The following is a 23056-nucleotide window of genomic DNA, read 5'->3' as shown; positions in this document are numbered from 1 at the left end:
ATCGTTGGATAGTCATGTATAAGGCTTATGACTTCCTCTTCCGAATTTGACGTGATTGTAGGAACGTTTTCCGCTTTGAGCTTTGGTGAAACTAAATTGTTGGCATGCGGATGTGGTTGCCTAATTGTTGAAAATGAGCACAAAAAGTTAATTTCTGGTTTTTAGCAAGTTGAGTTTTTTGAAGCTTAAAGCTTGTATTCTGGTTTGGAACACTTCGTAGCATCGGGAGAGGAATAGAAAATGTTTTGATTGAGCCACTTGTGATAAGACTTTAAAATCCCGCTTTGGATTTTGGAGTTGACTGCAGGAACGCTTGCGTTTTGAAAATTATTGATCTGAAGCGGGGGAAAATTTCGCCTGTGCCGTTTTGGGAAGATGGGCTTGCTTTGCCGGTGTTTCAATTGAAGTAAATTTTGGCTAATGGTGGCGGTGGCGTCACTCTTGCGTGGCGGTCATTTGCGTGGCGCTTTCGATGACAGTGGCGGCTGGAAAGCTGAACCAGTTTCTTGAGTTCAGACCAGCTTGCTTGAGGCACTTTTTGTGCATGAATATCGTATTGCACGAAATTTGAATGTCAGAGAACTGCCCTTTTTTGAGGCTTGATTGAATTAGCCTGGCGTTATTCTTTGTTTTCAAGGCGCCGATCGTGCGGGAAACTAAGTTGAGAAACTGATTAAAAATGCTGGTCAATGCGTAGGCAATAGGAACAAAGAAAAATGAAACAGACATGATTACCATAGTAAACATCAGTGGATGTTCGACATAGGAATGGTGTTTCAGTTGCAGTTTGAAGATCGATGGTGCAGCTGAGACGACGTGTTGGCTTTGAGTTTTGCACTGACTGCGGAAACACTACCCCTTGAGTAAGTTTCTAGACATTGCGAATGGAGGGACGAAGGCAGACCGTGTGTGAAGGCTTATTATTGAGAGGGAGGAGGGGTAGAAGTGCTGTTGATACCTCCAAAATGGAGGTTGCGGTTAAGGAGCAGCGATTACTGCTAAAAATGAGTGGAGAAATGGAGAGAAAAGTTGGGGACAATTCACAATCGCAACTATCCCTTTTTATTGGCTGCAAAGGCGGTCATTTTAAACGGCGTTCCTCTGCTTATTTGATCATACACTGACTGACAGCTGTCTTTGCAGAAAGAAGAAATGGACCGCTCTTGACTCCCGATCGAAAAATCGGCTCACAAAGTATCAACAAATGCAGACCAAAAGTTTTATGTGTTTATTTTTTAATCCAACGGATTTGCGCTGAATGCAGATCCATGAAGTAGGTGGATGTTGTGACAGGCGGATGGCGTGTTGGTTATCACCCGCTCAAAAATATATATACAAGAGAGGTATCATCTGCGTCTCATTTTTCGATGAAAAGATCCAAGGTTTACCGCAATAAGATAATAATTCCTTCTTATTCAATTGACTCACAGGTACTGGGCCATCTGTACGTTCCTTATGTCTGATAAACACCTATATAATCCGTGACACACATGCTCAACTTTGCTCTAATAACATCATCTTCACCTGATTATTATTTTGATGACGTGCCGTAATATGATCTTGGGTTATCAATAAGTGACGGCATCGTTTGCAGTTGCCGTATTTTGAGATCACAGCCCCACAAAAGAAGAGTCATTGTTTTTAAATAACATTCAGGGACTCACTTACTCGCTTATTTTCTATTAGGAAAATGTATAGAAAGCAAAATGCTTGAATGGAGGGACGTTATTGACCTGTCTTCAACAGTGAATGAGTGTGAGGAAAATGGCCTCAGGTGATTGGTTCCGCGGAATTGCATGGCTCAATTTCGGAGAATGCAATTCTTTTTGTCGGAGGAAGAAAGAGTGCCCATGGGAAAAAAAACTTTTATTGATGAGGCAGCATGACAAGCCTTAATCTTAAAAGCATTGAGCTTGTCTAACGCATCAATCGCTGAGATTTGACCCTTGCCATGTAATCTCAATCTGATCGTGACTGCGATATAAAAAGCCAAATTGCACAGTGACAGAAACTTGGTGCCTCTTTCTTTTTTTCTTTTTTTTTTTTGTGGTGGATTCGTCAACAGGATCGATAGCCTATTCAGGATTAAGCGGTATAAGAATAGCTTATGTAGTTGCTGTTAATTGAATGACGGGGGGTTCGTTGTTGCTGGTCCATCATTTTCGGAGCCTCCAGACAGGTTACACCTTGTCGCTTTTCCATTAGGCCAAGCTATTTTTTTTTTTTTTTTCGTGCAGTCTTTTTTCTTTCCTTTTTTCTTAAAAGCCTTCTTTCTTTTGTGGTGGATTGGGATCTATAATATTGTCTTTTTTACTCTGGTAATGATGAGTTCTATTCAATCTGAAACCCATATGTTTATATTACCATCCGCTCGTGAGTTGTTCAACGCAACAACTGGGTCAGCGAGCAAAGAGCAGCCGACTTACGCCCTGATGAATGACCATGGCGCAGACACCATGGTGATTGACGAAGCTTCCGATGCAGTCCATTTTCAATTTAGAGACTGGGATGTCGATGGTACATATCATGGCGGTCGGGAGGGAAATGTTCGCTGGAACAGGAAGACTAGAAGATTGAAACATGGCATTGATATGAAAAACCTAATTATTTTCTGGGGAAAAATGTTTTTTTTTTTTATGTTTCTGTGTGCTAATTAGAGAGGCGTGCCAAACCTCAGCTACCGCCCATTTCAAATATTCAGACGTCTGTCCTGTGCACTGCGGATGAACAATTGCGACGACGATTATCGGGTATCTGTGTATCGTCGCCCACCAGAACGGTTTTTCCAGGTCCCACCGCAGCTTTGCCCGTGACAGAGATGCCGAAATTAATGCCTCTTCTGGAACCAAGTATGCAGACAATACAGAATGTATCACGACGTGGTTCCACCATGCTGCCATCCGATATCCGCCGATCCTCCATCCATGATATGTCACTCTCTTCTGCTCCTTCCAGTCGTAGAGAATCCATTGCCACCGAATTGGATTTCTCATCTCGATCAACCTCCCCGTTATCCTTCCATCGGGAATCCAAATCCGGTAAACCTATTATGGATGATGCTGGTCTCCAAACGACAAGAAAAGAAGAAGTACAGCAGTATCCGTTATCGAACGGGCCGACCTTACCATCCTGTATAATGGGTGAAGATGGACTTGAAGCGTATAAAAGACGACATTCCATTGCCACAGCAGAGCCTGGCGTACACACAAGACGGCCCAGAGTATTGAGCATGCCAAGGAATCGAGGTTTGTACCTTGGGGGTCGCGGATCCTCAAAAGTGCTCATACCTTGAACTAAATTACGCTTTTCTTTTTATTTTGGCCCGTCATTAGCGTATCATTCCTCCAATACCATGAATGATATTCCTGATCAGCAATCCTATTCCGCACCTTCCAGTCCATCTCGACGAGCAAAAGTGTTGCGGCCACCTGCATCTACCATCCCAGGCTATCCACCTATACAACGTCTTTCTGAAACCGTAGACATGTCGACAGAATCTTTCGGCCTGCCAAGTTACGGGGTTCAACCTCCATCGCATCATCCCTACGCCAAAGCGCTCGCTCATCGACGAACTTCATTGTTAATGCAGGAAGCGGAGATAGAACCCGATGTGAGTCGACGCGCGTCTATGCCAATGACATCGCTGAATACTGCCACAGATCCTACCAACGGCCACCCAATGCATCAATACGCTCGACCTCCCACCGATCTAACCTCCTTTGCTCCGGCCCACCATGGATCATCCAGTGGAAACAAACAGCATCCAAGAGATGTTAGCGTGCCACGGTCATCAGAAATCATGTATTCCAGGACACCCGAACTACGCGTGAGTCATAAACTGGCGGAGCGGAAGCGTCGAAAAGAGATGAAGGAATTATTCGATGAGTTGCGAGATATTCTACCCGTGGAGAGAAGTCTAAAGACAAGCAAATGGGAGATTTTGAGCAGATGTAAGCACAAATAGGCAAACTCACAAAAAAAAAATGAGGCATTGCAACGTTATAGTTGACTAAGCATGGATATGACATGGATAGCCATCGAATATGTTTCCGCCTTGAAGCAACGGGATCGTTGCGCAGAGAACGAAGTCGCCGCTCTTCGACAACTCGTCGCTCAGAAGCGAGATCAACAGTAAAGAAGCTCGACCCAGTGTGACGGTGATCCAATGATTTCCCAACCCCAGTCGACGATGGGTAACGACCTTTGAACCGTTGTCTTTATTTTTGGTTTTATCCCTATTCCTTGGTAACCCATTTTTGTTATTGTCTCTATCATTCTCCAATTCTATACCCTTTTCACACTGTCCATCAACATCCTGTTATAATACATTTCTGATTCCCATTCTGTCACGTCGCTGCAGGTTGACTGCATGACGATTTAGTGTGAACGAATAGTTTGCATCGTGTGTCCCTTTATGGAACAACGTGGTGTTTGAAAGTGACACCACGTGCGGTTGGAACAAAAAAGGCACTGTGCCCAATTTAGTAGGTCTCAAGATGAAACTCCTTCATCTCGCAGGCACGAAAATGCAGCCAAGCTACATGCTTTCCCGTCTCACGTCCCCATGGTCGTTTTCTGTTACCAGGTAAACGGCTAATGAAATCCACACCAACGTTCACCATAAACAGTAGATAGTTCATGGGTCCAACTCATGTATGGATGAATTTTTACAGCGAACCGTAATGGCGGTTCCAAGTCAAAATAAGTAGTCTGCTCAAAAGAATTCATGCATGAGGGAAACAGTACAATGAATGCGAGTCTTATGTAACATAATGAGCGGCTTTTTGTTTTTTTTCATGACCTTAGTGAAATCAGACTCCTAAGTTAATCGTTTGGACAATTTTGTTTTTCAACCTGTCATGATAGTGACGTTGCTGTTGTCTCTGTAAACTTTTTCAAGTTCCCAGAATGGGTGAGCCCTAGGCATGTTGGGAATAGAAAAGACGACAAGTGAAAGAAGCTATTAAAAACCAATCTCAGCCGAAAATAAACTCATTATCAACTCAGTTCATTATGACTGGTGTAACATGAAAATGAGCTCTATACATTATAAACATGTGTCTCTGTCAATTTTTTCTTGTCTTTTGGTAGACGAGAAGATTTTTTTTATCGTCCTCTCCTGATTAGAATATTTTATATATCTCGCTTAGATTCTTTCGATTTTCTTTTTTCTTTTTTTTTCTTTTTGTTATTCTCCTTTTTCCGCGCTGCTTGCAAACATTTTGCACCCCCCTTATTCCTTCCTTTTTGGTTCGTCTACTTGAACAAAGAGAGAGAATAAAAAAATTTTTATTTATTCCCCCATTACCGTCCTTTTCAGCATTCGGACTGATTCATGTTACTGTTCAACTAAGGTGATAAGATAAAAAAAAAATCGCTCGCTCAGACAGAATGAGCCTCTCCTGCAAAAAAAAAGCCCATTCAAAAGAGAGAAAAACTAAACCGTTATATTAGATTCAGCTCCGTATTTTTCTCCCTTCTTCAACCTCTCTTTCCGAGCCTTATTCCTTCGTTTCAATTCCTACGTTTGAGAGCGCTTTGATACATCGAGGTCAATGATCCGCTCATATGCCTGGTTCTGGTGGGCTTTGCTGGCCCAGTGGAGCGGAGCTTCATTCGTTTCCCAACCAACCATCGACCTTGAACAACTTCAGGAAATTGGCATCGCTGGATCGTACAGCGGCATTTCATTGTATACCGACAACTATCAACTGACCCAAATACCACCCAATACCGCATCCCTAATCTCGCATTCCAATCACACATTCAACTTGCTGGCATCGTCGTCGCTCCATGGCTCCATTTACACCACTTGCGCTTTACCTACCGCCACCGAATATCAATTGTACGTAGGCGGCAATTTTACTCAGTTTGGTCACGTTAACCTTTCCAATATTGCCTTGATTCACTTTCAAAACGACGGTTCACACTACGTTTCGTCACTCGCGCAAGGATTGGATGGTCCAGTTTACAGTTTATACTGTGACACAAAAACCGGACGGGTGCTTGCAGGTGGTCAATTCGTCGCCCCAGTTGCATCTGCACCTCAATATTCAGAGTCCCTGGCTTATTTTGGTGGATCGGTTGCCGTGTGGTCCAATAATCAATGGACAGGCGTCCCCTGGAAAGGATTCAACGGCCCGGTTCACAGTATCACTCGAGACGTTCAAACCGATTCCCTTCTTTTTGGTGGATTGTTCGATACAACCGCCGACGGTCAAACCAACCATGCACCGGCCACGCAACCCGTTCGTGTATCATCGCCCACGGTAAGCTTTTCCACTGAACCCTTCTCCTTTTGGAGTGGGCTATTTTTTTTTAATTTAATTCTATTTCTTGTCGTATCCATTTGTGTTTTATTTTATTTTATTTTAACATTCACCTCCCACTTTCTCCTTTGTCAACCAATCTTGTTCTTTCTATATTTTTGTTTGTCGGTTCTCCCTCATTTTGAACGCCTCCCCCCAAAACTTTTTGATTTCTATTTTCGGCATATCTGCTTATTATGATTCGGTCATTCTCCTTCCTTTTTGTTGCAAACTCTCAATGGGAATACTAACAAAACGATATCACCCGCTAGAAAATCTCAGCAGGAAATACGGACTCTGATCTGGCGCCTCCCAATGCCCTGTTTTGCACCGTCAACAGCACTAATCCCACCGATCAACCTTGGGTTTTGGAACAAGGGGCGGGAGGTTATTGGCAAGCGGATTTTGATTATCAGATCACGCTTTCGCTGATCCGATTATCCAATGCACGTACCGAAAATTATGCAACCAAAGAGTTTAGGTAATACCGCGACCATCAGCGTCAACACAAAATAACAAAACAGTAGTTTTTCATGGACTCTGAAAACAAAAAATTGACTCACCCATCGCTCACAGTGTCTTAATTTTACCTTCCAATACCTACCTTAACTTGTCGTACATCGATCCAACTACCAAGCAAACCATGTTTTGCAGCACCAATTGTATGTTGACGAACGATCCATCCGTCGAATATCAGGATTTCCAAGTACGCGACGCTTCCGCTCAGGCTACCAGTGCGCGTATTGTGATTTCTTCATGGTATGGTCTAGGCGCGGGATTATCCAAAGTTGAAATCTTCCAAGCCGAAATCTTTGTACACGCCATCGACTCGGGTAATGCTACCGACTGTGCTATGGCAACCAATCTGCCGCAGTCCAAATCCGTCACTTCAGGTTCTTGGAAAACCATTGTCGATGCGGAAACCAGAGAAACCGCCCTGTCATCATCGTTTCCCGTCTCCCAGCTTCACTCGTCGAAAACTTCGATTGACTTCATCCCTTTCCTTCCCGAATCCGGATTCTACGATGTTTACATGTACACACCCGGCTGTGTCGGTACTTCCAGCTGCGGCCAACGTACAGACGTCGATCTCACCATGTATTTTTCGGCGAATCATACCGTGAATAGAACGCTTAGCCAGGACACAAAACAGAATCGCCACGATGTTATTTATTCAGGTTACATTACTTCCACCTCAGGCACGTTTCAACCTCACATTACCATGGCGATTGCCCATAATGCCACAAAACCGTCGAATACGACCGTGACCGTGGTCGCCAACTCGATTCAGTTTGTGAAATCGGCATCGTTATCCGCGTTGTCTAGTATCCTCAATTATACGGAAACCCGGTCGATCACTCCTTTGAACCGCAGTCATCTGCCATGGAAATCTTTGACAGGCAAGTGTCACCATTTGGGCATCATTCACCGATTTCTTTTTTTTCTCACTAGTGAGATCTGGATTATTTCTATTTTCTAGAGAATGTGCCGTATGGATCGATCGTAAAGAGCATGGTCTCGACAAAAACCGATTTGTTCATTGCTGGCAATTTTTCGTCTGGCAATGGAGGGGCAGGAAGCTATCGTAACATTGTAAAGTTGGATACAACGAGCCAGAAACTGATCCCACTCGAGGATATCGGACTCAATGGACCCGTGAAAACAATGGTGTACGCTGGGTTAGGTAATTTCTTAGTAGTCTGCGTTATGTCTACGACAAGTACGTCTGATACATATTGATAGATCTCTTTGTGGGTGGCGAATTCACCGGTGTCGCGGGCAATAGCACAACAACATTGAGCCGCTTAGCACGTTACAATACCGACAAACAGAAATGGAATGCCATGCAAACTGTAAGTGGGTCTCTGCTGGGTTAATCACAAAAAAGTGCGAGTACTCAGTATCTGTTACAGGGAGTGAATGGACCAGTGGAGTCGCTTCATCCAACTTTGGATAAGCAAGCCATTCTTGTCTCTGGCGAATTTTCAGCGCTTCTAGACGCCTCAGGTCATCCACGCAATCAAACAGCTGGAAACCTGTGGTGGGACATTCGAACGCAGGCGTGGCGCCACGATATTCCTTACATTGCGGGAACCGTCTATGGTATCCTTTCGCGATCGCCCAGTGACCGAAACCCATTGGCTACGGATTATTACGTCGGCAACATCCGAAGCGCCCAGCAAATTCCAGCGTCTGGATTTTCGTTTATTCGCAACAACATGTCGCTGACTTCATTCCCCTTCTATCCTGATGGTGGTCGTGATAATAAAGTCAATGCCGGTGTATTTTGGAACGATGCTCGCCACGGTAACATGTCGACCACGATTATCGGTGGCGATTTTACGCTCAACAATGGAAACATTCGCAACGTCGCATTATACGGCAACGGCGGCTGGACCGGAATTCAAGCCAACTGGCAAGGCAATATCCACGCGATGACGGTTCATCATGATTATCTCTATATTGGTGGCGAATTTGTCAGCGAAAACATGACCAGTTTGGCAGTGTACGACTTGGTGAATAAGACATTTGTGGCTGTGCCAGCCTTACACAGTAAGTTGGATGAGGATAAAATCAAGAGCGAAAGAACTGGAAGGCTTGAATATGTATTTACTCGGATTTTAGCTTCAGATGGATCTCTTGCCAAAGTGAACACGATTCGATTCAATCCTTCCGCTCACGCCGTGGTGGTGGCTGGTAACTTTACCACTGCCGGATCGTTGAACTGCAAAGGCATCTGTATGCTGGGCACCAGTGATCGGCAATGGAATAATCTCGGTGAAGGACTTGCTGGGGAAGTCACGGATTTCGTCTTTCATGAGGTAAGTGATCATCATCATCTTCGTCTCTTTCCCACCCACCCCCAATTTTTTCTTTGTCAAGTTTCATGTATCCTGTAGATCAAAAAGTATGAATATTAACCGATCTTGTGTTGCCTAGGGGAAATTGATTGCAGCTGGAAATTTGCTTCTTAAAGATGCGGCTGTCCCTGCGGCTGTTTACGATTATCACGCCAATGCATGGAGCTCATTATCCACAGCGCAGGGCAGCAGTTTACCTGGACCATCGCATGCCTTGGCTCACGACAGTCATACAAAAAAGACGTTTATTGTCGGTCAATCGGGAGATTCTACGTATCTGGTGGTATGGGACGGACAGCAATTGGAGCAAACGTCCCAATTGCTTGGTCCTGGCAGTCGTGTACGACAGATCACTGTACTTCCGCTTCGACAGGGCGATAACAGTTCGGGTTTAATGGGTGACACCAACAGTGTCTTACTATTGACAGGGTTCCTGAACCTGCAAGAGTACGGCAACGTGAGTGCCGCTTTATTCAATGGCTCCGCGTACCTCCCCTATCTGGTCGCATCCACAGCCGACGGTGATATTGATGCATTAAGTCACATTTTCTTCAAATCCTATTTTTGGGATCATCCAACGGAACGTAAGTCCTTGAAACACGAATAGGATGAAAAAAATTAAAAAAAGTTGGCCTATGGATACACACAACACATACTCACGCGTAATATTTATCTTTACAGGATTTTTGTCTACCCCGATTGTGGTTGTGATTTCCATTGCGGCAGCTCTGGGTATTGTATTTGCCATCGTATGCTCCGCTTTCGGTTTCGTTGTCGTCAAGCGACGATATCAAAATCAGAACGATCCCACCAATAATCCAGCTGCATATTACGGCAAACCTCCTTGTCGCCCTCAATCGCTTTTGGCCATGTTGACTGCCGCTGATGCAGGCGTGGCGCTCACGAAAAACGACGATTATCCCTATTCCTACAAACAGTACCCTATCGACGAAACCATTGTACCCTCGCATGCCTCTTCGACCGAATTCATAAAGGATGAAAAGCTGGGATTCGAACACGTCACGCCTCCACCACCAGTGGCGTTGACCAACGTTGGAGCGGGTGGACTCCTTGCTGCGGGAGCGATATCAGCTGCGACCGGCGCTGCACCAGAAGAATCCAAACCGGCCAAAGCTGATTCCTTCACACGCCCTGAAAGCGAGCTCGCCTCGGGTTTCAACCAAGACGCTCGATCGTCGCCTACGGTGCAACGAGAAATCCGCTACTCCAACAACCCATTCAGAACATCGACCATTGGTCTAGCTGTCAGCAGTGATTATCCTACCGGCGAAACGGCGACGGGAAGTTACCTCTACGGATCGACGCCCATGAGTAACATTGGCAATGTTACTACGGCACCTTCCCTTGCACCTGTTCCAGCTCCCAATTCAGTGGATCCTTCTTCTGTACGATGGACAACCGCACCTGCTGGAGTGGCCAGTTCGGCCGTTGTAGCCCCTGCTTCGATGCTTTTCTCCAACACGCCGCAATACAATACGCAAGGAGCTCCTGTACATTGGACGACCATGGCAAGTGAACCAGCCACGGCTGCTGTTGTTTCGCCAGTCTCGTTGCTTCCACCCAGTCTCGGATCCGACAATGGTGCGCCTGTACGATGGACCAACGCTGGGGACGCGGGGGCGGCTATAGGTACGGCCGTGGTAGCGCCTGTTATTGTGACGCATACACATGAGGATAGATCCAGTCAAGAAAACAACAACACCATGCGCGATATGCCATCATCGAACCCTACCTTGCTCACTGCTGGATCGGTGACAGAACCTTCGTCAGTACGTTGGACCAATTACAATACGGATAACGCGGTAGGCACAGCTATGGTGCGTCCGGTATTGTCTTCCATGTATTCCGAAACGCAATCATCATTGCAGCTGCCTGATACCCGTTCCTTTGCTCCGAGCATGATATCGATTTCGGACGATTTTGCCACCGATCCTGACATTGTTCGCTGGACCACCGCCCCTGATGCCGAAAAGGCCAAGGCCGCACTCGAAATTAGCCGAGAAAGCGAGCAGCGCGACAGTGTGTACAGTACTTATGATCGTTTCGAACTTGTTACCAATTCACCGAGACAGCTGAGTCCGTCCCAAACGTATACTTCGACCTTGAACTTTTCGTCCGTCAATTTACCCAACGAAGTGGAACATGACTTAGCCAACCGTTTGAGTCAACCGGTCAGTGGTGCATTGGAAATGGCATCTGGAACGACCGCCGATATTTCATCATCGACGGCATCTTCATTTTCCGACAAATACGACCACTCTGGACCCACCGTTGCCAAGGCTGCCCAGTCTGCCACTGAGGTCATGGACGTCGCGGATCAAGACGAAAAAGATTCGTTCTCAAAGCAAATCGAAGCCATGAATAAGAGTTCTTTCCGTCTGTCAGAAGCGTCGACCTTACCGCCTCTTAACACCACTTTCCCAACGTCGTTTGATCTAAACCCAACGAATGGCCTTACAAGTCCTGAATCGCCGTCGGTTCGTTGGAAAGTGGCCAAGTTTGGCTCCCCCATTGAAACACGACATGCACCTCGTACCCCTGAAGCGTATGCTGCCACTGTCACCACGTTGTCTGAAACAGTTGAGCCGGAAGCTGCTGCCGTAACCACTGCCACCGAGACGGATGATATCCATGAAAAGTTGAGCAATAACAATACGACTGCAGTCAGCCCAATGAGCGGCAACGTACTTTCAGCCCTTGAAGGAAGAGCCGCTTCCAAACGTATGGTTGAAGATTACTTTTCATCACGAGAACCGGTGACGGTCAACAAGGATAACAACAGCAAGGATAGTAAGAAGGAACGGTATCGAAGCGATTTCCGCAGTGTGATGGACATTGCTCTGCGAAACAATGCCGATGATTTGCCATCGACTGAAGATCATCCTCATTTGTACTATGCCAAATTCGATTTCAGTGCGCGTGAACACGGTGAGCTGGGATTTGACAAGGGAGATCCTATTATTGTAGTCGATTCCAGCGATGATATCTGGTGGATGGGTTACAAGGACAATGGTAGGTTATTATTTATTCGTTTGGATGTTCAGTCTGCTCACCACATATCTATGTCATGTTGCAAAATTAGGTTCCGGTGATCCACTCCAAGGTGTCTTTCCAAGTAACTATGTGGAAAGAGCAGCCGTAGCTCAATAACATATTTCGAATACCAAACACCTATAATTTATTACTACAAAAAAATGGCCCACACCCCGTCGCCATGATATAAATAACCCATACGAAGCTTAGAATATGGGTTAAAGCTTTATAAAGTATTCCAAATTCATTTCATGTTTCATCCAATAATCAATGCATCCTCATAAAACCAGTGCCCGTTTGTGTGTGTGTTTTGTTCATGTTTCTCAGATGTTATCCTGGAATTGCGATTACAAAACTCAAATCGTCAAAACGTATGAATTTACAGTAAATTTGTGGTGGAATCTCATTGTTTCACTAGGTTTGACCTGAGGATTAACGTGGTTGGAAAATGCTGTTGCAACCGCGCTGTGCTGCTTGGGCAAAACGCTGTTGCTGCAATTTTTTGCAGCATGCAAGTGACAAATACAAGTGCAAGCTGCAAAAGAAAAGCTTGAACGCATGTCTCAAGGACGGATGTACCTCCGACGCCTTGATACCATACCTTATCTCAATTTAAAGCACTTGATACATACAGTGACTCCTCTCTCTTTTTCTGCATCACCTATTCAGACACGGCGTGCGAGAATTACCATTTTGGATTGCTACAACAGTTCGTTGATCAGACGGCGTTTGCTTCGACTGTGATCTTGCTATCTTGTAATAATCGCCTGGATTAACGAAGAGAAAAGCAAAATCAACAAAATGAACGCAGTGGTACGTACATTTGGCTAAATTGCTCACTAAAAAAATTCTGCATTGTCTTCATCGTCGTATCTGCACGCATATATAGTGAGTACTGTATATGTTTAGTGATTCATGATGCAGAAAGACAAAAATTTGTTTATGTTCGCAAGGCACACAAGTGACAGTTTGCAATCTGATATTTTTTGCCAGATATGATCCAACGGTAAGGGTATTATTGATCAGGGCTAAGTTCATGTCTTCACTAACAAACAGATCCTTTGAGGTATCAAATTGAAATGGGATCATGCTGTGTAAAATAAAAGAAATCACATTGCAATAGATCCCTCTATCAGAAAGCAAAACATGCGTCATTGAAACGCAGCTAAAGTCAGAGCCGTACGGTAGTGGGCTAATCATATGAATTTTGCCGCAAAGTATGAAATACTGTATGGCAAGATTGTTGGAGAGCAAACAGCAGGGGGCCTAGTAAAAGTGTCTCATGTATGAGAAACTAGGGCGCTGATTACTGGTAACAATGAAGCTTTTTGCTTTGTATGACATAAAGGAGGAACCAGTGGTAGTTCACAGATGTACACAGCAATGCAGACAGTGATTGGAAAAGAGTAAACATGCATAACAGAAATTCCATTGGATAACTTAATGTAAAAGAGGGTGTAGTAAATTTGTAAGGTAAAAAAAAAAAAGAATAAAAAAAGCAAACTATGCGCAATATGATACAAAGACAGTTGAGATATCAATGGGACAAGAAAAAGGAAGACGAGAAGAAAGAAAATAATAAGATTAGCCAGGAATATTTCCTATATCGTTGATGATGATGGTGATAATGATAATGATCAGTAGTGGTGATCAATGATCATGGAAGATGCTTGTGGGTAAAAAGGTTGGCCTTCCTCGGCTGCAACGTCTTCCACGATCTCTGGGAGTTGAGATGTGTGGGTGGTTGATTGCCGAGATAAAGTTTGAGTCAGTGGAGCCGAAGAAGGCCGAGGCGATGAGGGACCAGATATATCATCGACTTCCATGATGTCGGCGTCTTCTTCCTGAGATCGATGCCGTAACTTTGCAGACGAACGTTTGCCGTCTCGGTTGTTGAATCCACTGGATTTACATTTTTCGGAAAAGGCTACTTTAAGCTTCTCCACGAGATTGGAAGCACTCAACCGGCGTTCGGATGACCGTGTGGTGGATCGGGAAACCACGTCTTCATCCAAGGATCGAGGACTGCTTGGGGTGCTGGCAATGCCACTTTCTTCTTCGGTTATCACATTGCTAAAATCTTCGAATAAAAGGGTCGCCCCGTGATCGCCTGCTGTCATCATCCTTTATCAGCCGACTTGTTCGGTGGGAATGGCCAGATACAGCGCATTCGATTTCACTCATTGTAATACACTCACCTTCAGCGGAAGTACGATGATACGTGGAAGACGACAAGGGCGAGAAACTGGGTGGTGAGGCCACCAACGTAGTGGACAGCGGATCGGGGCCTCGATGGGGTTGCCCAGTGTTCGCTTCCGAAGGCATCGGTTGCGCTACGGAGGTTGAATTTTCGGCTCGCGTTTCAGATGGGTCAGGTTGTTGCTGATCAGGTTCTTCAACGGATCCCGGTGAAGAAGGCTGCGATGCACATGGCTGCATCAAAAGGGATTGGGGGTCGTGATCCGCTTGCTGGGAAGTGGTGTGCGAGGATGGCGAAGATGGCGAGGACGGCTGTGTGGAAGATTTGGATTTGACACCGTATTTTTCGAGCACTTCTTCTGCTTCGATAGCCACACTGGCTTCGAGATCAGAATAGGTGCGGCAAATGGGACACTGAAAACCGGGGTAACTTTGCAAAAGTGGGCGGATACACTTGAAATGATAAGAATGGGAACACGGCGCAACAAAGAGCGCCTGGAACGGCGCCAGGGCGTACAGACAGATAACACATTCATCGACTTGCAGATCGTTGAATGAGCCGTTTTCCGGTGATAAAGAAGGACAACAAGCATCGGAGGCTTCTCCATGAGCGGTTGGTTTGCTACACGATGAAGCGATTGGGTTGGTGATATTTCGTAGATTATGGAATGCTGATACACTGAAAGAGTCAGGCCCTTGTCGGGTGGGGGACCGATTCAACTCGAATCGCATTTTTACAGATCGATAAATTTCTTCCACGCCGCCTTGATAATCAACACCCAGCTGAATGATATCACCATCCTTGATCTCGGTTGGTCGGCTTTCCTGGCCAGCAGAACTTAGACGCATTCGGTTGACAAACGTCCCCGACGATGATTTGGTGTCTCGTAAATGAAGCTACAAAAAATGAGACGAAAGAAAAAAAAAGTGGCATGTCAGTCGATGCCAATGTTCGTTCCACATGTATCACCATTTCGTATTTCTTTTTATGGCGAATCTCCTCTGTCTCTCTGTCTCACACACACACGCACACACGCATCAACCCCTTACTTCTCCCATGCGCTCTTTTTTTCCCTGGCTCCGTTTTTTTGGTGATAACAGATCTTGTTCTTCGGATCAAAAAAATGCAATGATTTTTTTTTATCTTTTTTTTTTTTTACCGCCCGCCCGAAGACAAAAAAAAGAGGGTTTACCTTGTGGTCTGCATCGACCCAAAATTCACAATGTGATCGGGACACCACTTTGCTTTTGAATGAGATGTGATTGCTTGTTTGAGATCGATCGGTAAAACGGCCAATTTTTACGACTGATCCGACTTCTAACTCGCGTTCAATGATGGGGAAGACCAGCGATCGACCTGGATTATCGATACTTGGAACAATGCGAATATACACCGGATCGGAGTTGCATCGAGAAGTAGGGGAGCGTTCATTATTATCGGTAGAGTTCGAACGTGTTTGATGATTTGATCTGGAGAATCTACGACCTAACAATGCAGAGGCTCCCTGAGATAAGTTGAGCGATCTTCGAAAAGAAGTACTGGAAGACGGGTGAGGTGCACGAGGCTCGGATTCATGAGGATCGGTATACTGGGGTGCCATCGCTATGCATATGAAATCAGCCATGATGTATAGTTTAAAAGATCAAAAAGATCAAAGGTAAAAAAGATGTCAAGAAAGAAAAGAAGATAATGGAAAGAAAGCAAAGAGAGAAGAGAAGAAGAAGAAGAAGAAGAAAAAAAGGTAATGGCCAAATAAAAAACATCACTTGATGCAACAGAAAAATTAGAAGCGGTTCTTTGGGACACTATACAAAAAAGGCAAGTGGTCCAGCCCCAAACGTCATCATTTGCACTTGCCCTTTTTGCTGTTTTAAACTACAATGCGCAGTTTGAAAAAACGAGTATAAACATTTGTATAAACTTACGATATCGAATGAAGTAGATCAATTTATGAATGAATCACTTTTTATTACGTGCAGATATCATTGATGACAATGATGTCGATTATTATTATTTTTCTTTTGTGTAAGTACCTTATGTTTATCTGTGATTGGCATTTTTTTTTTTTTGTGTGTTCGTATCACACGCCACCACCGGTTCGGTGTTGCAAATTTTTTACCTCCTTGGACTACAATTTTTTTTTTCGCCCTCCTTCTTCCTATTCAGAAAAAAAGTCAGCCAACGTCCCTTTTTCTGTTTAAAAACCCACAGGCCAGAGTGAGTGTATAAGTATTAGTATGTCGCTACAGATACAAAAAAAAACAAGTAGAATAGCTTCATCAATAACCAATAGTACCCATGCTGTCATCAGACAACCAGAAGAGTCATGTTATACTTATCGTTTTTACTTATGCTTCTTGGTGTGACCTACCCCAATGGGATCACATCATTTTTTATTCGTCACTTCCCAATCATCGTTTTCTTTGTAAACTCCGACAATGCTTTACGCTTATTAGTGGGGAGCTGCCTTTCTGTGTTTCTACCACTATTATTTCAGGTGAGCTGCAGGAGCACTTCCGATGATGAGGGGAGATGCATCCATGCATTTTTGTAGTAGAAAAAAAAATACAGGTTAAAGCAAGAAAAAGTCTTGGCAATCCAAAAACTCTTTGGTTTTCCTTAATGGAAAAAAACCATCTGGGCGGAACAATGGGAAGGTACGTAAAAGACAGGATTGACGGTGACCATGTTCTTTTTTTTTTTACTGCAAGCGTGGCTCGAGCGTTGGTGAATGATCAAATGGAAGAGTTTCTTTGCTGTTCGATTATCTTTTTTATTTCCTGGGAATTTCTTTGCATAACGTTGAACTACTGGTGATCCGTTTTAGCCCGATAATCGATTAAAATGGATAAAAATTGCACAGAAAAGTAGACAAAGTAATATGGTCCCAAGTCCAGGGTTTGCTTCAATGTCAAGACCGCCATGTATTATTTGTGAGCACGCAATTGTAATCTTACTGACACAGATACATACATACATGAGTCCACGCGCGAACAGAGTATGAATGAAACGTCAGATGTGCATTGCATGAACTCTGATGGCACGCTTATCATATGTGACGGTCACCTGGGGGAGGTTTTTGTTGGTACAAAGTTCAGTCATTCATATTGAAAGGTTTTCCATTCGCTGACACCCAGATGCCTCGTCCTGCCTCTTAAAAAAAAGAATGGCACTTTTTTTCTTTTCTTGACACATGGATCGTCCATCGTATATGCACGAAGGATATATTGATCGCCGCTTTGGAAATTTTTAAATAGTGCAATTGCTGTTGGAAACCCCGTTTTGCGTGTGGTTTTTTTTTTTTTTTTTTTTTTTTTTTTGGCTTGGCAAAACTCTAAAGCTTGGCTGTAGATAGTGCAAGCACTAGGTAGGACTATTCAATTGACAGTTCGTCCATTCCCTTGCCCTTGCGCTTTCACAGGTCCTGATCCTAAATTGTACTAACATAGCGCCAATAGTAAAAATGGCACTTGAAATTTTTTGCGGCCCAATTACCAAAACAAGTGTGGAGATATCATAAGCTTACCGAGTAGGGATTAGCGTGCCATGATTTTCCCCCTTCTTCCCTTTCTGAATCAGTTCTGCGATTTTTTACTTCCCGATACTACTGTGCAAAAAGACCAAAAGACACTAAATGATTTATTGCTGAATTTATTGGCAACTGGTAATTGCCTCATCAAATGGTGGACGGTATGGAATATCGCAGAATCAAAACTTTTCAGGTGCACCATTTTCCGATAATTTTCAAAAAGAGAAATAGCGCCGTACAACTGTTTCCTGAGGCACCAAAAAAAAAAGAAAAAAGCTTCTTGATTTCTTTTTTCAAACCCCGCTTCATCCAACCTGGTTTTCAAGTCCGTTTCGTGCGCCTGTGTCACGCTCATCAGGGCTCGGTGCAACCATAAAAAAAGTTCAACTATGTGATAAAAGATTACGGGAGACAAGAAACAAGCATTCATACTGATCATATATATCTAAAGGCTTGTCCATATGTTTTGAAAATAGACGGCCAAGGTCTCCTCTTTAGTTTATTTTATCTAACCAGTTCATTCTTGACGACCGTATACCCGTATACTTATCCGTTGTTGATATGTTACAGTGTAAATAAGCGTGAGGGCCTTTCTTGATTGGTTGCCATGGTTTATTGAAAAATTAGACGGTTTTCCTGCAGAAAAGGGGCCAATTCTTTTTTGCGATACTGTATCTCTCGGAAACAAAATCATCCTTTTTGGTTGTCCCATTCACACTTTTGACAGAGCCGAATCATATCCAGTAAAATGAAAATCCAAGATTTTTTACACAATTTTATTCAACTAAAAAATCACAAAGATTGCTAAAAAGATCAAATGGAAAAGAAAAAGTTGGGGAAGCAAAGTCAATGAAAGAAAAATTGAAAAAATAACAAACCAGTATGGCAGTAGACTGTAGCAAAATGTGAATGTAAATAATAAGTCCTGTAAACTCTGATTGGCCTTTGCTGTCCCAAGGAACCCACCAAGTCGGCAGGTTGGACTACGCAGTGCCATGCAACGCAGGTCAACCCAACCTGCCAAACACGAGCCGAACACGTCGATGGTCGGGTGGCCCACCTTGGGTTCGTTTCGTCCAAGAAAAAAAGACAATCTCAGAGGCAAACAAGACCTTGAAATGTAGGTCGGGGAATAGAAAGAACTTTGACAAGCGCGATGAGTGTCCATTTTATAGACTTCTTGATCGACTACTGTTGAACCAGCCACTTCCAGGAATTCTCGTGAAAAACATCAAAAATCTATCAGCTGCGATACACAATAAAAAATCCGTCCGACAACATGATACAGCAGAGCCCCAGAGAAGCGAACCTTACAACGAGATGATGGAGCGCCTAATATCAAAAATGATAATACAAGAAGCGAGCAATAAAGTTGTTGGGGGGGTTTTTCTGCATCGAATGAGAAAGCTTCAAAACAAGAGTAACAGATATGCAGAAAGTTGAATTTTTTGTACAATTGGAATGCCATATTTCGTGTCCTTGATTGGAAGCGATCTTTGACCATGGTTCACTAAAGCATCACTACAAAGGTCTCTTCATTATTGCGATTTTATTCCCCTTGGTAACCAGCTATCGTCTGGTATACATGGTTTTATACAGCAACTATAAAGTGAATGCCGAGAAAATAATACGTTCATCGGTTGATCCCATTTCGTACATGGTTCCTCACCAAAGGTTTGGATGAAGAGAAGTCTGTCCTTTGTTCAAAGTAGTAGTGTCAATAGAATGTGTCTGTTATGACGGAGAACCTCAAAGTCGGTGCCAAGTGATAAAATAAAAAATGGGATAGCTGTGTCGTTTTCATGACGGAATGACAAAAAGTTAAACGACGCTATTGTGATTTGAGAAACGCGAAACAGCTGACCATGACCAGTGAAAATCACTTGCTCACGAGAACAAAAGAATATGGAGATTCTCTGGCCACTTTTATAAAGAAAGAAGTGCTTTCCTGTGTCGAACATAATAGTCAAACCCCCCAAAAAAGGTTTGATGATTGCAACCTTTGATTACAACGGTCTTTTATTCAGACGCTCATCAATAAAAAGTGTCTGCAGAGCAAGCTCGCGTGTTTTTGGCCGTGTTACCCTGTCGATGGAAAGTAACACGCACACGTCCCATTCCGTCATTCAAAAAAGAAAAAAAAAGCCCATTTCCAAGATTTCATGTCCATTGTGTATCCATACCAAGTCCTGTTTGTATACGTTCCACGGCACTTATTATCACTCAAGAAAAAAAATCGGGATGCGAAGAGCGATTGCATGAAAATTTAATCATTCTGAAACGTAAAAATCTGGGTAATGCGGTCATTTTTTGGTTTTTCTGTGCTGATCATGGAAGAGAAAAAAATGGCCTGGTTTGTCTTTTTTTTTTGACATGATTTGGAAAAAACATTGACAAAACTGAAACCAGAAAAAAAATCAACGTTTTGGCGGTCGACGGTGGTAAAAAAAAAAAGTAGCTCCGTCGTCCCCGTCTCACAGTGTCATTTGTTCGCGGACTATGAATTAGCGGGTCGATTGGACACCACTTGATCGACAATGCATCACATAAGACCGGCCCTGATTTGCCAGCTCAATCCCCGTTAAACTCGACGGTTTGGAAGTTTCCATTGTTTTCACACAAATTGGGCACGAACCATGGAAAGGGGGAAACCTTGACGATCCTCTGTCACCATCTCCGAGTTTGCGAGTCATTTTCATCAGGAAAAAAAAGGACTCAGTCAAAAGTGTATACAAAAAAACTGTTCTTTTCTTTGGGGGTGGGTTCTGACCACAGACAGCTCGTACCACCTTATCCAGTTATTTCATGGGATGATGGCAATTCGGGAGAAATGGTCATGAGAACACTGGATCAAGGAATCCCGTTGCCTTTAACTGACGTGAAAAAAGCCCGAAAGGAGGGATAAAGTGATTGTCGGTTATCGAAAACACAGAATGGAAAAATGAGAAACGAATTGTAGCATGATTTCTAAGCGGAATACGTGTTCTCTCCGATCGATGGAAGGGAGACCTTTTTTTTGCGACATGTTTTTTTTTAAAATGAAAAGCGAGATAACAGATATTTGCATACAGCAGGAATTCCAGTTTATTTTTACTTTTTGTCCCTCTCTGACGGAAAAATAGAAAGACAACATGGCAAAGGGAACCCCCCCCAAGATTCCAACATGCCATTTTGTGCCATCGGGTCAAATAATTATCCGCCAAATTTTTGTCATTTTCTTTTTTTTTTGGGACCTGAGTGGATTCATGCAAAAAGAGACAGAGGAACGGCTTATTATTTAAACCACCACATAATATAAATACATTTTTTTTCCCAATCACCCGCTGTTCTCCGCTTCCTCAAGTTCTCTATTATTATGAAAACCAAAGTCAAACTCCACAACCACGCTTCCAACGGTCGAATAGATACATTCCAGTTCGCTCCGTATCGCTTCGAACGAAACTATAACGACATGCAGAAACGTCTGACAGCTGTCTACCAAGCGAGTTACAACCAAGCCGGTTTGCTGCTGCAGGCCATTCAGTTAAATCGACGCCAACGACTTCATCCAAATTGCATACGTAAGCAGCTTTTCCAATATCAACGTTTTAATAACGTGAACGCGCTGTTGATTTTTTTTTTCAACAATAGGACACCTTGCTGATTTTGTCGTACAGGCATGGGAAGTGGATCCAACGCCTTCCGTCACAACCGATCTTGTCGCTTTGATGAATAATATTCTAAACACGACGGCGCTGATGCCCGAGGCCCCACTGGACGATGCTCTGAAAGCATTTTGTCGTGGCAAAACCTCCACGCCAACCGTGTGTCCAAATATCACTTTGCTCATGGCTGTGCATTATATTCAACGACTCAAACAGGTACAGTAACCTAGCAATTCATTTTTCCGTTGTGGCAACGCATTCTAAATGTCTTCCGGTTTTCCTTTTTAGCGATACGGGGGCATCCGAGGCACCAAAGGATGTAGTCAGCGGCTGATCATGGTGGCTTACATGGTGGCTTCGAAATTTATTCACACCAATTTACGATCCATCATCCACACCGAAGAACAACAGCGGCAGGAAGAAGAAAAAAAGCAAGAAAAGCAGCCATCACCCAAAGTCAAAGAACCATCCCCTTCACTATCCGACGTACCACCAAGACGTGGCTCGAAAAAACTGTTATTTGAAAACGATACCCTCCCACCGCTCCGCACCGACCTTCGTCCACTGTCTCCGCCGACCTCACCCACTTTCACTGCGTCTGAACTGGAAAAATATCACTATTTTGAACCAAACATGACTGATTCTCTCACGCCCAAAGAACGAACGCAACACATTGTTCGCATGGAAATCGAATTCTTACATTTTATCAACTATAATTTATCCTTGATGGACATTCATCACATCGTTCACTGGGCCCACTTGTTCATGGACAAATCCACCGACAATGAACCGGATGACACGGCAAATGATGCCGGTGATGAAATGGGCTCCGCCGATTGATCTCAATTTTTTTCTTATAAAACCCAATCCGCTTAGTCAAAATGTCATTGACCAATCACAATCAAAGTTACTTATACAGAAATGGAAGTCATTTACCTTTCTAAAAAACCATGTCCGTTGCTTTTCAAAACACTTTGCGTTGATAGCACGACAATTTTTTTTTTTTTTTTTTTTTTTTTTTGGCGCTCGAGAAAAATGGAGCGCATGCAAACGTTTTCTCTTCTGAATGTAATCATTTTTACTTGATTCTTGAGACTGTTGGTAAAATATAAAGTATGCTGTTGAGAAAGATGGTCTTTTTTACATCATCGACTTTTTTTACAAGTGCCAAAAAAGATTGTCGTAATACGACATCGTTTTCCACAGCAAGCGACATAATACCTGAAACAAGGCTTTTTTCCTTGAACGTAGCATTGGGATTGGTCAATGACGGTCGCTTTTGAACGACGGCGACATTAGCTTGTTGGAAAGGCACTATATCACTTCCCGTTTTTTTATCCGCTTGAATAATTTGAAAGAACCAAAGATAAGGATAAGGTTGGCATCACAAACGTGTTGTTGTAGAGTGGTTTCATGTGACGAGGAAGAAACGGTGGTGTCGAACCCTTGGACTCACCGAG

At 43.6% G+C, this 23056-nt stretch overlaps 5 protein-coding genes across 5 annotated transcripts; 3 read left to right on the top strand and 2 right to left on the bottom strand.

Moving 5' to 3' along the window:
- The first annotated feature begins 2738 nt into the window (after nt 1–2738).
- On the top strand, nt 2739–4366 carry BYT42DRAFT_260892 (uncharacterized protein). Its single transcript, XM_051562752.1, has 4 exons — nt 2739–3245; nt 3333–3950; nt 4035–4245; nt 4361–4366. Exons 1-3 carry the CDS (start codon nt 2819–2821, stop codon nt 4133–4135), a joined length of 1146 nt encoding a protein of 381 aa, XP_051425120.1. The 5' UTR covers nt 2739–2818; the 3' UTR covers nt 4136–4245; nt 4361–4366.
- Nucleotides 4367–5101: 735 nt separating this feature from the next.
- On the top strand, nt 5102–12525 carry BYT42DRAFT_562538 (cortical protein marker for cell polarity-domain-containing protein). The gene is made up of 12 exons (XM_051567480.1): nt 5102–5250; nt 5321–5354; nt 5455–6269; nt 6581–6789; nt 6885–7708; nt 7789–7992; nt 8052–8161; nt 8222–8861; nt 8934–9130; nt 9249–9753; nt 9851–12202; nt 12273–12525. The coding sequence occupies exons 3-12, from the start codon at nt 5556–5558 to the stop codon at nt 12338–12340; spliced, it is 5823 nt and encodes a 1940-aa protein (XP_051425119.1). The 5' UTR covers nt 5102–5250; nt 5321–5354; nt 5455–5555; the 3' UTR covers nt 12341–12525.
- Nucleotides 12526–13491: 966 nt separating this feature from the next.
- BYT42DRAFT_562532 (uncharacterized protein) lies at nt 13492–16163 on the bottom strand. The gene is made up of 3 exons (XM_051567479.1): nt 15616–16163; nt 14422–15319; nt 13492–14336 (listed from the first exon to the last, which is right to left on the bottom strand). Exons 1-3 carry the CDS (start codon nt 16045–16047, stop codon nt 13861–13863), a joined length of 1806 nt encoding a protein of 601 aa, XP_051425118.1. The 5' UTR covers nt 16048–16163; the 3' UTR covers nt 13492–13860.
- Nucleotides 16164–18629: 2466 nt separating this feature from the next.
- Nucleotides 18630–19419, bottom strand: BYT42DRAFT_260793 (uncharacterized protein). The gene is made up of 2 exons (XM_051562751.1): nt 19262–19419; nt 18630–19198 (listed from the first exon to the last, which is right to left on the bottom strand). The coding sequence occupies exon 2, from the start codon at nt 19118–19120 to the stop codon at nt 18737–18739; it is 384 nt and encodes a 127-aa protein (XP_051425117.1). The 5' UTR covers nt 19121–19198; nt 19262–19419; the 3' UTR covers nt 18630–18736.
- Nucleotides 19420–21280: 1861 nt separating this feature from the next.
- BYT42DRAFT_562525 (uncharacterized protein) lies at nt 21281–22616 on the top strand. The gene is made up of 3 exons (XM_051567478.1): nt 21281–21512; nt 21583–21812; nt 21885–22616. The coding sequence occupies exons 1-3, from the start codon at nt 21308–21310 to the stop codon at nt 22434–22436; spliced, it is 987 nt and encodes a 328-aa protein (XP_051425116.1). The 5' UTR covers nt 21281–21307; the 3' UTR covers nt 22437–22616.
- Nucleotides 22617–23056: the final 440 nt, after the last annotated feature.

The sequence above is a fragment of the Radiomyces spectabilis genome (genome assembly GCF_025331425.1).
Source record: "Radiomyces spectabilis strain NRRL 2753 chromosome Unknown BYT42scaffold_4, whole genome shotgun sequence".
NCBI lineage: Eukaryota > Fungi > Mucoromycota > Mucoromycetes > Mucorales > Radiomycetaceae > Radiomyces > Radiomyces spectabilis.
The sequence above is the reverse complement of the archived record's forward strand: the minus strand, read 5'-3'. Positions and strand labels throughout refer to the sequence as shown.